Below are 14,892 nucleotides of genomic sequence, written 5' to 3'. Positions count from 1 at the left end.
CCTCCCAAGTCCTGCAGGCTGCAGGAAGCTGGGGGGCATGACTCCGGTTACATGAATTATATACCCACGCTATTCCCTGTCCAGCGCAGTGCAGCCGCGAGCCTGCAGTTGTTAAAGTGGATCATTGCCGTTGGTTTTTTGTTGTTTTTTTGCGCTTGACGAACCGACCTTTTCTTACCATGGTTCTTCTGTGTTAGACGTTCGTGTGACTCTTTCTCTCCCTTCTCCAATTCTCCAACGAAGTTTTTGGTTTAAAGGTGTTGGCTACCCTACTTCCTCCATATTCAGTGTGCTCACCTTCGACATCATCACGTTCTACCGCAACAGCGCACACAGAATCGTTGCCCTTCCAAGGATACCTACCTGCCTCGGATCCTTTGTTTTGTGCCGAAATCTCGAGACACCGCGACCTCGGCTTCCCAGGAACTTGTGTAGTTCTTACCGTTTTCCAGGAAGTTTGTTCCTTTTTGCAGTGTCATAATGGCCAAACCAACGAAGCCAAAGTTGCCATCGAAGCAACTGGCCATCTTGGGTAAGACACCAGTACATTTCAGAACAAGTCTCAGCGATTGCTTTCAACTACCATCGCAACAACCTCAACCCTCCTTAAGGACGACATCCAGTGCCAGGCAAGTGCCGACGAGTGAGCGAGTCCGGCATGCGACGGGAGGCTTTACGGAAGTCGTGGGATCGCATTCGGTGGGATCGAGAGGACTTGGACAGTTAAAAACCGGCATGTCGTCGCCATACTGCCGTCGCTCTATCCTTAGCCACAAATACCCCAATCAGAACCTACCCCGAAAATGCGACGCATTTGTGGTATTGATCTCCCGAGTTGCCTGCTCAATGTGAATCATGGAGTTCGACTACGTCACCGAGCCCAAGGTGGCCCGTACGTAGGAGACGTCACAATACTCGCCTCGTCCACCACTGGCTTTGGACCATCTCATGATGAATGGAGTGTTGTTGCTCTGCGCACATATGCAACACGATGCTGACTAGATGACAGCTATTGCGCGATTCGCGGAGCCCCTCGCTTTGACGTCCGTCTTTCCCTATCTCCCGGAAATGATCAGCAGTTTCGGCGTTGAACAGAACGATGTCGCAAAATGGGCCGGCTACACCTCCGCCGTTTTCTCACTTTCTCAGAGCGTGACCGCCGTGGCGTGGGGTAGAGCCTCCGACCGGATCGGAAGGAAGCCAGCGATCATCATCGGTTTGATTTCAACCATGGTGTTCTTCGTTGTCTGGGGCATGTCCACGAGCTTGCCGATGGCAATTATCGTGCGAGCTATCCTGGGCAGCGGAAACGGAAACGGTGCGTGTGCCTCCCGTCATTATCGGTGTCCCAAGGCTAATAGTATCATGGTTCAGTTGGCATCATCCGGACTATGGTGGCGGAAATGGTTCCCGAGAAGGAGCTGCAGCCTCGAGCGTTCTCCATCATGCCCCTGATCTGGTCCGTTGGCTCCATCTTTGGTCCAGCCTTTGGCGGCTTCTTCGCCAACCCCGCCCGCCGTTTCCCTGCCCTGTTCGGCGACAGCTGGTTTTTCAACGCATACCCGTTTGCTCTGCCGAACCTGATCGCCGCTGTCTTCTTCCTCATCTCCGTCGCGACGGCCACCCTCTTCCTAAAGGAAACCCTCGAGAGCAAGCGCCATAAGCCCGACTGGGGTCTCCTCTTGGGCGAACGCCTCACCCGTCCGTTCCGCCGCTCCCGCCCTCACAACTACCACCATGCCCACGTCCGGCGCACTTCTTTCGTCGACGGTGAGGCAACGGCGCCGTTGGTCCCTACCAAGCTGAACCCCCCGGCCCAGCCGCTCGATGACAGCAAGCAGTCCGCAGAGGCGCCGAGTATGAAGGAGATATTCACCGCGCAGACGAGCATCAACCTGCTGTGCTACACCTTTCTCGCCTTGCACTCTGTTGCATATGACCAGATCCTTCCTGTTTTTCTTCATCACCCCAAGCAGGTCCACAATCCCGAGAACACACACCTGCCTTTCCAGTTTTCCGGCGGCTTCGGTCTCAGCTCGGACCGCATCGGCACCATCTTCACCATTTACGGCATCACCTGCGGCGTGATCCAGTTCTTTGTCTTCCCTCCTCTCTGCAACTATTTCGGTGTCCTTCGCTGCTTCCGTGCTTGTGGTGCGTATACTCCTCCACGAACCAGACTGTGCCTGACTAACAAGCACCCTTCCAGCCGTCACCTTCCCCCTCGTCTATATTCTCACTCCCTACGTGGTCCTCTTCGAGAGTAACTTTGGCCGCTACGCCGCGCTCATGGTGGTCATGTTCACCAAGGCCTTCGCTGTCATCATCGGCTTCCCCTGCATGACGATCCTGCTCACCAACTCGGCCTCATCGCTGCGCATCCTCGGCACACTCAACGGCTTCGCCACCATGTTCAGCGGCTTTGGGCGTGCCTTCGGGCCCGCCGCCGCTGGTGCCGCCTTCAGCTGGGGCGTCGCCCGCGGTTACGTCATCGTCGCCTACTGGTTCCTCGCGCTGACGGCGGTGCTCGGCGCCATCCCCGTCTACATGCTCTTCGACTACGATGCCCTTACGCAGACGCCCGACGCGAGTGACGACGAGGAGCAGGACGAGAGCGTTAGCGACGAGGGATACGTCAGCGAGGGCAGCGTTGTCGCTTCCGGCAGCGGGCAGGGCGCGTCGGCGGAGACGGCGCCTTTACTCGGGGCCAAGAACGGCGCGGCGGGATACGACGCCGTCAGTCCTTCCCGGTCGTAGAGTGTTACTGCATCGCAGCCAGCTGGGTTACAGTTGCGCAGTCGCGGTAAGGTCCTCCTGTAGGTGGGTTAGTTGGAATCGAACCTACGACCTTGGGGCTCGGGATATATCCGGCCCCGTGCGGAATAGAGCGAGCCAGACTTGTGCACAACTGCCCCAGCAGACGGGCAGCCCCGTCTGGCGAAGTAGGACAGCGCGCCCAGCCCACCTGCCACTTCACCTAGAAGCAACAACACTACAGCAATCGTCACGATATTCAGCAATCACCGATTGTCACCTAACTCGCCCGCCTGTGATAGGTTATAACGACATTTACTTTCCGCCCCGTTACGACACCCGGAGAGACGGGATCCTTTGGCCGGTTTGTCTCCGACGAAACGCGAATAAACACGAGGTTCACGACTGGGCTTTCTTTTGAGGATGGTTTCCGCAATGCACCCAGGCGTCAATTTGTTCATGTTTCTCACCGTCGAGGGGTCATATATCTATAATTCCCCCACATTATTGGCGTCTGGCATGGGGAGGTTGTCGCGGTCATTATTTTGTTTCGGGCGGTTACCATAAAAGCATTGTTTTCTTTTACCGAGGGGTTTGTCATTTTCTTGCTTTCTTACGCGGCATTTCAACAGCGTCACGACGAATGGTTGCATTTTGCATGGGCTGGTCAGCGTATTAGAGACAAAAATCCAGTTTACAAAATGATGGGCCTGCCAGTGTTGTCTATTCCGTCGTGCCTAATCCAACCACTACCCCCGATCTTTTAAGCTGAGGAGAAAGGGGATCTGATCTCCTCATGCTAAAGATATGACGAGGTAATGACCGCTGTAAAACATTGATGGCATTGTGGCCCAGAAAAACCTCACTTTCTTTAGCGACGTTTGGCAAGTCTGCGTTCTTTCCTCGAAATATGTCAGTCAGATTGCATCGGCATCTGAAAGCCATTTTGATGCGAATGGGCCCGACGCTGGCAGAAGGTGGACAAAAAGACGATCTGCCTAAGCCACAAGTAGAACGGCATCACAGCAGCATATGTCGCCCTGGTTATTTGGTTTCGTTTGTCATAGAAAGTTTGGTTTGTAGAATATCTTCCCCGAGTAGATTTTGGAATCCAGAACGCTGCATCATCTCAAGGCGGTTCAAGCCCTTCCGTAGTAGACTCCAAAAACTCCGCTATACTGAATGCCGTCCTATCCCAAAAGCCATCTTTGCTTCGCCCCTCTTTGCTTGTGTATACAGGTAGTATGTACTCCCGAGGGGGAGGCTTTTTGTTTTTAGAATCCCCTGTTTTTCCCTGTCCTCCCTGGCCGTTCCCTTTTGTGTGATTTTCATCAACCCTTTTCTAGATTCCCATTCACATCTCGTAACCATTCCATCATATCTAAGGTGCTATATTGCCGTTTTTCAGGCAAATAGCTTCTTCTCGTACGACTCCATGTTCACGTTACCCTCCATCTGGGCGCTGGAGGTACGGAGCTCGAAGCGGAGGGTGCCGTTGTCAACAGACTCGCGGAGCTCCTTGAGAGACTGAATACCGCAGTCCTGCATGGAGTGCTTGAGACCAGCAGCCAGGTAGGGAATGAATCTGCTGATGGGACTAGAGACAGTTAGCATTTGGGGGCATCATGAATGAGGCATTGACATAAACTCACCCTCTGTGGGCAACCGAGCCGGTAACACCCTGCGCAACAAGGACGCTATCGCCCTCGGAGAAGTAACGGGCAGTGCCAGCATTGCTCTTCTGACTGTCCTTGCCGCCGCTGCCAGCCTTCTTGTCCTGCATGGCGTCGATGCTGCCCATGCCACGGTAGGCCTTGACGAGTTTACCCTCACGGGAGACGAAAGAGGTACCGGGGGACTCGGTAGTACCAGCCAAGAGACCACCCATCATGACGGTAGAGGCGCCGAGGGCAAGACCCTTGACGACGTGGCCAACGTTCTGGACACCACCGTCGGCAATGCAGGGAACGCCGAAGCGGGCGGCGAAGCTGCTGACAGAGTGAACGGCGGCAGCCTGGGGGCGGCCGACGGCCATGACCTCCTGCGTGATGCAGGCGGAGCCGCTGCCCATACCGATGCGGATACCGTCGACACCAGCCTCAATAAGGGTGGCAGCCTGCTCACGAGTGACGACGTTTCCGCCGACGACGTCGAGGCCGGGGAACTCCTTCTTGATCCACTGGATCATCTCGACCTGGTACATGCTGTTACCTTGGGAGCTGTCGAGGATGACGACGTCGAGGCCGGCATCGACGAGGAGCTTGAGGCGGTTCTTGTCCTCGGGGCGGGTGCCGATAGCGGCACCGCAGAGAAGCTGCTTGCTGTCGGGCAACTTGGAGGCCAGGGGGAAGTGCTGGTTCTTGTTAAGATCGGAGCGGGAAATCATGGAGACCAGGTTGTTGTCCTTGTCGACGATGGGCAGCTTGCCCTTCTTGGACTTGGCCAGGATCTTGTTGGCCTCGGGGAGATCAATGCCGGCGGGTGCGGTGATCAGGTCAGTGACCATGACCGTGGAAATAGACTGGCTGGGATCCTCCTCGAACTGGATGTCGCGGTTCGTAACGATACCCAGCAGCTTAGAGCCGAGCTTACCGGTCTCTGCAGACGATTGTTAGCCGTGTTCTCTGCCAACGCAGCTGCAGTAGCACAAAGTCATATAGAAAGCTTCGATCATAGTGTATAAGGTCTCCTCAGAACGACATGGTCGTCGAATTGGTGGAACGAAAGTTATATTGAAATGGTTTGTAATCATGAAAGCGGGGAGAGGACTGTAAAAAAATGAAGCGGGTGGACAAACCTGTGACGGGGAAACCTCCGAATCCCCACTTCTCCTTCAGAGCTTTCGCTTCGCCGACAGTGGTATCGCGGCTGATGACGACGGGGTCCAGGATGAAGCCGTTCTCGTAGCGCTTGACCTTGCGAACCATGTCGGCCTGCTCCTCGGGCGAGCAGTTGTGGTGGATGACACCCAGACCACCCTGGAGAGCGATGGCAATAGCCATCTCGTGCTCGGTGACGGTATCCATGGGGGAGGAGACGAAGGGGGTCTTAAGGGTGATTCTCTTCGTGACGGGAGAGTCCAGGACGACGGCAGAGGCGGGGAAGCCAATGTAGCCGGGAAGCAGCAGGAAGTCATTGTAGGTCAGACCACCGTGCTTCTTGGTGTCCATGAGCTCGTAGATGTCGAGGCCATCACGGCTCTCGTACTCCTTCAAGACCTGGAGGGCAGACTTGGAGTCGAGCACCTTGGCGCCGTTGATTCCGTTGGTGGAGGGCATCTTGAAGGAGGTAGTTTTTTCTGTTCTTCTCAAGGCGACAAGAGAAAGAAGAGGTAAAAAACGGAGTTGAAGAACTGCTAGTCGTTCGAATGCAACGAGAAAATAAAGTCTGGCCGATTCGAAGACTAAGGTTTGTTATGTCTCTTCTTCCCGTAAGAAAGAAGGAGAAAAAAGTCTTGAGGAGACACCCCGCAGGAAATTTTTTAAGGTGAACGGACCCTGAGCGCTGCGCGACCGGCGAAAACGAGGGGCAACTGCGGCAGGCGGTGAGAGCTCACAGTGCGGCGCAACTCAAAAAGCTGTAACGGAACTGTGCTCTACAGCGGCCTGAACAAACTGTCGACCAACCATCATCGCCCGGCCGGCCCTGACACCGGTTTGTTTGCTTCAGGGACGGATTGATGCACACGGCTTCCAGCTCGTTTGTGACCTACATAAGAGAGCAAACTTTCTAGATAAAAAGCAACAGGTTAGAAAGAATCAAACACCGACTGTTTCTGGTTGCCCGATGTTCTTGGGGCTGTTTCGAGAGCGTAGCAGTGCCTAATCATGACAAGTACGGTAAGCCCAGCATTATGTAAGAAGCACTGGCGGCCCAAGGTTATGGATGGTATGACGCAACAGCGGCGGGCCTTTGGTGGTCCAGCGGCGAAGAGTACTTTCAGTGTTCAGATTGAATGCTTTCAGGTGCTTCTGTCTGTTTGGCTGGACAAGACAGGTTTGCGTCGCCCCTCTCGCACGTGTGTTGACATGTTTGCTCTTTCAATATTCCATTCGTTTGAAATTTTCAGCCCGCACACGAGAACCAAATGGTCTTGTCGAAAAGCGCTGGTGCAAAGTTTGTAGCATCTGGTTGGCCAGGGCAACCGGCCAACAATAACCCTTGCTGCAGTTGCGCAGACCCGACCGAACCGGGCAAAAGCCTGGCCCGTCGAGCGACAGGCATGCCGTGTGCCCTGTAAAGTGTAAGAAATGCCAGAATTCCGAACCTCCTTCCGCGCCGCCATTCGTTGGGGAACTCCAACGTTCTCATCACCAAAAGTGGTAATGTCGCTGTCGCTGTTGCTGTTGCTTTTCAGCTAAGTATCTAGTTGTGGATATTGTTGTCGGACATGCAGGTGGTGTTTAGTCGAGACTTGTGGCTGATGTCTGGATGATATGCCACGGACTTTAAGCCAATAAAGCACAGGCAAGTGGCCGACTCAAGACTACCTAAAACCCGTTCCTAATAACTGGCATTTCTGTCACCTTACCTGTTGTGATCATCTGAAGAGTGACAGGATCTGGGAGTACTTTCTTTAAACGTTGTATAATTGTAGCAAGCTTCCAGGGAAGGTCTAGATAAGCAGTACATGCGCTGAAAAAGAGGGGGAAATCCCCCAGCCACTCCTTATCAAGACGGGTGGCTTTGATGGGCTGTTTCAGCTACGCCAGGGAAGAAGGAACAAAGAAAAGAAAGAGAAAAATAACAAGGGGTGGCACAACTCGCGCTGTTCGAAGACGAGGGATACACAATAACTAAGTACAGCGGTATATATCCGTGTCATATTTGCACTGCACTTGGATCTGTTACTTGTTCGCGTCGATGGAGTCGCAATCCTATCGAAGCTCAGAGCTAATTCGTAACTAGCCATATAACGTCATTCCCGCTGGCGCCGTCAGATGCTGAGACGGTATTGACATGCCCAGGTCGACTGTCAAGCATCGATGCAGCCAGGAAACAATGGTGCCACAGGCAAGGGGCCGAATCAGCCACTGAAAAAGTCGTCACTTTATGATCATGCAGGCGCGCTTCTTTCTGTATCCAGGCTTCAACGCAGGCCTTGACTTCAACAATAATCATGTCAACAACCAACGGCGATTGTCTTCCTAAAGCGTTTTGTGTACCAGGCAACGTTTCTAAGACGACACACAATAGGGTTAGATTGGTCGACGTGTCAGAGGCTCCAGATGGGGCAGAAAATAGCATGTGTCAAATCAGAGATGAAGGAAGACAGCAGTTTAACCCACACGACGACCTTTTACTCCAGGGACTGCCTGGGCAGTGAGTACTCACCCGTCTAGTCTGTAGATCATCGACCTAGCAGCTTTGGGCCTCACCGGGCCATCGTGTTGTTGCCGTTTCTTGGGTTGAAGCTCTCCGCAGAAGCGCCTGGCCCAGTGAAATCCGGACGACGGCCCAATGGACGGAGGGCGGAGGCGGGGCAAAGGGCCGTGCAACGGAAAATTGGTGCATATGACCCCACTTCAAAAAGCCGGGTGGGTGCCACGCAGGGGCCACCATGAGCCACAAGCCACCCGGATTTCCATGGCCACACGACAAAACAGGGTTGCAAGGGGGGGCTGGTTGCCGCTTTCCACTTGCAGCAGTAAACAAACAAACTGCCTTAACAGGCCCCGACTCCCTCCCACTCTCCCACCCTCCCCCTCCATTGCCCGACCTTCAATCGACCCAACATCCCACTCACACCCGGTCACCTAGACGAGATTGCGACTGCGCTTTGAATGGCAGTGGCTGCACTGACGTGACGTGAGCCCTGCTGTCTGTTCATCGTTAATCTTCCACCGCAATATTCCTCCCCATCATCAGTCTCCGTGTCGTCGACGTCGTTCGCCCTCGGTGTTGTCGACATTTCTTATTTTCTCTTATTTTTTGGTCTGCGCAGCGCGCGCTCTGGCCCCGTCTTGAGAGCTCGACTTCCGTTCTCCACCAGCGCTGCTTCTTCGAATTCCCTCGGCTTTTGCAACTCTCACACAAGAACACGAGACGAACAGTCCGCTCGACAAACGAGACCCCGACGCCGACCTTAATCCATCTCGCCGCATACCATTACGACCACCGACGTCCGATAAAGGCGGCCCTAATGTTGTCATCCGAATTCCTGAGCCCCCAGATTTTCGATTACAGGTTTCCTCTGGTATCCTAATCATTGCCCACCATGTCGCACCGACCACACCCTCTCAGACAGTCGCATACTCTAGACTACCCTGGCAACGTCAACCGTCAGTCTTCTACCGCGTCGTCTATCGCTTCTTCAGGCTACTCTCTGTACTCTGAGACCAGCAGAGCGAGCACTCAACTATCTTCAGTTCCCAGCGGTTACTCGTTACCAAGTTCTCATAAGAGGGGCAAGAGTGATGGTTCACGCTTGCATCAGGTCTCATTCGGAGGGGAGAACCAAGACCGCAAGAGAGACCAAGACAACAACATCTACTCTATGACTCGGCAGTCTCTCCGACCACTTCCCCAAGCTCCCGCGTCGCCATCACCTACCGTACCGACGACGGCTTCGACTCCTTCACCACCCCGTCCTAGCTACCGACATGAACGCACGCAGAGTGTAGACAGCGGCAAGCTCTCACACGCTCAACACGACGGCGGCACATCTCCCACACCACTATCACGGACTCTGACAATCCGCCCAAACTCGATGTTACTCGGACGCTCCGACTCGGTTCGGGGTAGCACAGCCCTGCCTCACGCAAACGAACCCCCTCCTGCGGTGCACTCTGCGGCGCTTGCCCGCCCAGACCTCGAAAAGCTAGGCCGGTCTTCCACCAGCCAGCTGCGCACTTTATCCAAGCTTGCTCAATCCGAATCTGCCGAGGAATTTGCAATCACAACACCGGCGCAAGAAGTGGTGGGCTTAAGAGGTCGCCGCAGGTTGCAAAGGGCAGATAAACCGAATGCGAGCCGCGTCGGCCAGCGCATCGGCGGATACGGATGGGAAGGGCGGAACTGGATGGACAAGCAGCGTCAGTTTCTTCAGGCCTATGAATACCTCTGCCATATTGGTGAAGCAAAGGAATGGATCGAGGATGTCATCCACAGGGCGATTCCACCCATTGTCGAGCTGGAGGAGGCTCTGCGCGACGGAGTCACACTCGCCGAGGTGGTCGAGGCTCTTAATCCCGACCGAAGATTTCGCATATTCCGGCACCAAAAACTCCAATTTCGACACTCCGACAACATCGCCATCTTCTTCAGATATCTGGACGAGGTTGAACTCCCAGATCTCTTCAGGTTCGAGCTGATTGACTTGTACGAGAAGAAGAACATCCCCAAAGTCATCTACTGCATCCACGCTTTGAGTTGGCTTCTCTTCAGAAAGGGCATAGTAGACTTCCGCATCGGCAACCTTGTCGGACAGCTTGAATTCGAGCACCATGAGCTTGAGGCTATGCAAAAAGGTCTTGATAAGCTCGGAGTTACCATGCCCAGTTTCGGTAACATGGGAGCCGACTTTGGTGTTGAGCCTGCAACCCCTGAACCCGAAGAGACCGAAGAGGAGCGAATCGACCGTGAACTGGGCGAGAACGAGGAATCAATCGTTGATCTGCAGGCTCAGGCTCGCGGAGCTGTGGTACGAATGCGCCTGGGAGATACCATGCAGCAGCTTTGGGATGTCGAAGGGTCGCTCATCGATCTACAATCCCGCATCCGAGCGGATTTCACCCGTCAAATCATTGGCTACCGGCTTCAGATGAGACGCTTTGCGGTCGACCTCCAGAGCCTCGCCCGCGGATTTCTCGTTCGAAACAGGATGGCCAACAAAGAACGCTTCTGGAAGATGCTGGAGCCCGACATCTTGGAGCTCCAGAGTCTCGTTAGGGCCAAGAAGGTCCGCGATGAGGTACGAGACAAGCGATCTCAGTTGGCCCGCCATGCAGGCCCTGTCCGCAAGATTCAGGCAGCTCTGAGGGGGTTCTTGGTTCGTAAGGAGCTCGTTACCCAACAGCAGGAAACTGTCCAAACATCTGGAGAGGTTTCACGTCTCCAAGCAGCTGTCCGTGGAATGCTGTTGAGAGGGCGCGTTGCTGATGACCTTGAGATTCTGGGCAAACAAACCGACAGCATCATTAGCCTCCAGGCTGCTGCCAGGGCACTGCTGACTAGGGATCAGATTTCGCGAGAGCAAGGGCATCTCCAAAGCTCAGCATCGCAATGGACCGCTCTTCAAGCACTTATCCGAGGCAAGTCGCTTCGCAACGAAGTCGAATGCATCAGGGCGGAACTCAGTCAACACATACCCGAGGTCGAGAGTCTCCAAGCAGCAATCCGAGGCAAGACGCTTCGCAGCGAAACTGCAGCAACAACGGCGGAACTCAATCAACACACTGCCAAGATTGAGCACCTTCAAGCGATAGCCCGGGGCAACTCGGCCCGTTTTGAAGTCGCAGCGACAAAGGCAGAGCTTGCCAAGCACGCCAACGAAATCGAGGGCCTTCAAGCACACGCTAGAGCCTCAGCCGTTCGACGAGATGTTGCTCAGATGCTCGATGACTTGAACAGCCATGAGGCCATTTTCATTGACCTTCAATCTCTCATTCGAGGGATGCTGGAGCGACACCGCGTTGCTGCTGAACAAGACGCGCTGTCCCGCGCCGAGCCCAAGACCACCAAACTCCAGGCACGCATACGGGGCTACCAGCATCGCCAACAACACGCAGAGATTCTCGAAGAGCTCAAGTCCCACACTCCGACAATCCAGAAGCTTCAGGGACTTGCGCGCGCCATGATGGTCAGAGGAGACGTTTTCAACCTCATCTCGGATCTCGAAGAGGAAGAGGGCGCGATCGTCGAGATGCAAGCCGCTGCTAAGGCTTTTGTCGTCCGAGCCAAGTTTGAAGAGAAGAAACGGTTCTTCAACGAGAACATGCAAAAGGTCGTCAAGATTCAGAGCCTCGTCCGCGCCAAGATACAAGGAGACGCGTACAAGAGTCTCACACACGGCAAGGACCCACCAGTCAACGCCGTCAAGAACTTTGTACATCTTCTCAACGATAGCGACTTTGACTTCAACGAGGAGATGGAGTTCGAGAGGCTGCGAAAGACGGTGGTTCAGCAAGTACGCCAAAATGAGATGCTGGAGCAATATATCGACCAGCTGGACATCAAGATTGCACTCCTTGTCAAAAACAAGATCACCCTGGACGAAGTTGTCCGGCACCAGAGCAACTACGGCGGACACTCCATCGGTCTTCTGGCGAACTCGTCAATTTCATCAACCAACCACTTCGACCTGAAGGCCCTGAACAAGAGTTCAAGGAAGAAACTGGAGTCGTACCAGCAGCTCTTCTTCAACCTCCAGACACAGCCCCAATACCTCGCACGCCTCTTCAAGCGCATCCGTGAACAAGGCACGCCTGAGAAGGAATGCAAGCGCATCGAGCATCTTATGATGGGTCTGTTTGGCTACGCCCAGAAGCGCCGCGAGGAGTACTACCTCCTCAAACTCCTTGCCCGGTCTATGCGAGAGGAAGTCGAGGGCAGCAGAAACTTACAGGACTATCTGCGAGGCAACTTCTTCTGGACCAAGCTCCTTGCCAACTACTCGCGGTCCCCTCGTGACCGTAAATACCTTCGAGAACTTCTTGGCCCGATTGTGCGGGACAACATTGTGGAGGACCCGGCTCTTGATCTCGAGAGTGACCCTCTGCAAATCTACAGGGCAGCCATCAACAACGAAGAGCTGAGGACCGGTCGTCCCAGTCGACGCCCCCTGGATGTTCCCCGAGAGATGGCCATCAAGGACCCGGAAACCAGAGACCTTTTCATCGACCATCTTCGCGACCTCAGAGAAATTTGTGACCAGTACTTGCTGGCTCTTGAAGATCTCCTACCGAAGATGCCTTACGGTCTTCGTTTCCTGTGCCGCCAGTTATTCGAGGCCCTCTGCCAACAGTTCAAGAAAGAACCGCAACATCACCACCTACAGATTGTCACGAACTGGCTCTGGCGCCTCTACATGCAGCCCGCTGTCATTGCTCCCGAGAACGTCGGCGTTATCGAGAAGCAGCTGAGCCCTCTCCAGAAGCGTAATCTGGGCGAGGTCGCCAAGGTGCTGGGCCAGATTGCGTCGGGCAGGCCTTTTGGCGGCGAAAATATCTACCTCCAACCGCTGAACGCCTTCGTTGGCGAGTCTACGGAGCGGCTGGCTCAGATTACGCACGAGCTCATCTCGGTCCCAGATGCAGAGCGCAACTTCGACATCGACGAGTTCAACGACCTGTACTCCAAAAACAAGCCGACACTGTACATCAAGATGACGGACATCTTCGCCATCCACAACCTGGTTGCTGGTGAAATTCCGACAATATGTCCCAACCGAGACGATGTTCTTCGGGAAATCTTGCAAGACCTGGGCAGTGCCAAGAACAACGAGAGCGAGATGCTTGCGGCAGGATCATCCGATATCCAAATGTATCTCACACCGAAGCTGCACGACATCGACGACCCTGAGGCGGAGGTTAAGGCCCTTTTCATGGAGACGAAGCGATGTATCCTGTACATTATCCGTGTACAGACCGGCGCCAATCTTTTAGAGATCCTTGTCAAGCCCGTCAACGCTGAGGACGAACACAAATGGCGGTCAGTCCTGCATGACGATTTCGCAAAGGATGCCAACACGAGGGGCGCGTACTCGGACGCCCACATGGTGGACGTGACGCGGATGTCATACTACGACTTGAAGCGGACAGCTCTAGAGAACATCTTGAGACTGGAGCACATGGGCAGGATCTCCAAGCACAACTACTACCAAGACATTCTCAACGCCATCGCACTCGACATCCGAACCAAGAGCCGAAGACGCGTGCAACGGCAGCGCGAACTGGACGGTGTTCGGTCAACTCTTGCCAATTTGCATGAGAAGGCCAAGTACCTCGAACTGCAGCGCAAGAGTTATGACGACTACATTGAGTCAGCCATGGCGACGTTGCAAAAGAACAAAGGGTAAGTCTTTTATTTCCAACCACCCTGTCCATGTCTCCGAACCCGGACGGATCCCCGGCCCCCCACCTCTCCACAACATAAGCACGGTCCAGGTGTGTCGCCATAAGCTGACTAAATCTCGTCATTCCAGAAAGAAACGATTTCTCCTTCCGTTCACCAAACAGTACAACCACCAGCGCGAACTGGAACGCAGCGGGCGGGTCCCCAAGTTTGGCAGTTACAAATATAGCGCTCGGGCTCTCGCGGAGAAAGGCGTGCTCGTCGGGTGGAGTGGCGTCACCGACTGGGAGAGGGTCAACCTCACCATCTCGTGCGACGAAGTGGGCGTTTTCTCCCTCGAAGGATCCCGCGGCCATATCCAGATGCCGGGAGCGAGCGCCCTTATACCGATTGAAGATCTGCTGCAGGCTCAGTTTGAGGCGCATCAGTTCATGAACCTTTTCGAAGGGAGCCTCAAGCTGAACGTTAACCTGTTGCTGCATCTTTTGTACAAGAAGTTTTACCGCACGCAATAAGATGCAGCAAACCGGCGTATGACAGTAGAAGAAAGAGTGAATGAGACATGGATTGATGGGACGGTTGGGCATGAAGCAATGTCGCGTGGGCAAGCAGGATATTTTTACTCTCTCTCCGGGATGCATGAGACGGATGTTACTTGGACCAAGCAAGGCGAGGGCGGGGTTTGTTTTTCTCTTTTTCTTATTATTCTTCTTTGCGAGATTGCATTGCGGGGTAACACAAAAATTCAATCAACTGGGAGAATATTGCTTGTACGAGTAGAACATGATGAGCAAGCACCGACAACGACTGAAACGATCATTGGATGGTGGGTGGGTGAACAGACCTTTTTCGTTGGATTACTGCTTACCCCCCCTAAAGAGTAGGCGGGGTAGAGTCTAGCAGAAGCGACGATAAAAGGGTCGCATAAGAGACACTCCCCCCTTGAGTTCCTTTTGTGTCGATTTAGATCAACTTTCGAAATGTTACGTCCCCGTTGCTGCCGTTCCCCCTCTTACTTGTTCCCCCTCCAGTTTGTGTATCAGGCCCATGCCAGTTGTGCCGACGGTAGACAACGTGCCCGCGGCAGAGAGGCGTATGGTGTCTTTCTTGTCTTGTTTCTGAATG

At 54.2% G+C, this 14,892-nt stretch overlaps 3 protein-coding genes across 3 annotated transcripts; 2 read left to right on the top strand and 1 right to left on the bottom strand.

The window, feature by feature from the left end:
- Window positions 1–159: 159 nt before the first annotated feature.
- CDEST_12461 (Putative major facilitator superfamily, MFS transporter superfamily) lies at window positions 160–3,445 on the top strand. The gene is made up of 4 exons (XM_062928617.1): window positions 160–532; window positions 1,010–1,318; window positions 1,375–2,154; window positions 2,210–3,445. Exons 1-4 carry the CDS (start codon window positions 481–483, stop codon window positions 2,755–2,757), a joined length of 1,689 nt encoding a protein of 562 aa, XP_062784668.1. The 5' UTR covers window positions 160–480; the 3' UTR covers window positions 2,758–3,445.
- A 364-nt stretch (window positions 3,446–3,809) lies between these two features.
- On the bottom strand, window positions 3,810–6,216 carry CDEST_12460 (Putative CBS domain, inosine-5'-monophosphate dehydrogenase, aldolase-type TIM barrel). The gene is made up of 3 exons (XM_062928616.1): window positions 5,552–6,216; window positions 4,407–5,352; window positions 3,810–4,351 (listed from the first exon to the last, which is right to left on the bottom strand). Exons 1-3 carry the CDS (start codon window positions 6,030–6,032, stop codon window positions 4,159–4,161), a joined length of 1,620 nt encoding a protein of 539 aa, XP_062784667.1. The 5' UTR covers window positions 6,033–6,216; the 3' UTR covers window positions 3,810–4,158.
- A 2,272-nt stretch (window positions 6,217–8,488) lies between these two features.
- Window positions 8,489–14,891, top strand: CDEST_12459 (Putative rasGAP protein). The gene is made up of 2 exons (XM_062928615.1): window positions 8,489–13,767; window positions 13,898–14,891. Exons 1-2 carry the CDS (start codon window positions 8,972–8,974, stop codon window positions 14,280–14,282), a joined length of 5,181 nt encoding a protein of 1,726 aa, XP_062784666.1. The 5' UTR covers window positions 8,489–8,971; the 3' UTR covers window positions 14,283–14,891.
- Window position 14,892: the final 1 nt, after the last annotated feature.

Source organism: Colletotrichum destructivum, chromosome 8 (assembly GCF_034447905.1).
Source record: "Colletotrichum destructivum chromosome 8, complete sequence".
In the NCBI taxonomy this organism is placed as follows: domain Eukaryota; kingdom Fungi; phylum Ascomycota; class Sordariomycetes; order Glomerellales; family Glomerellaceae; genus Colletotrichum; species Colletotrichum destructivum.
Note: the sequence above shows the minus strand (reverse complement) of the source record. Positions and strands in the feature narration are given on the sequence as shown.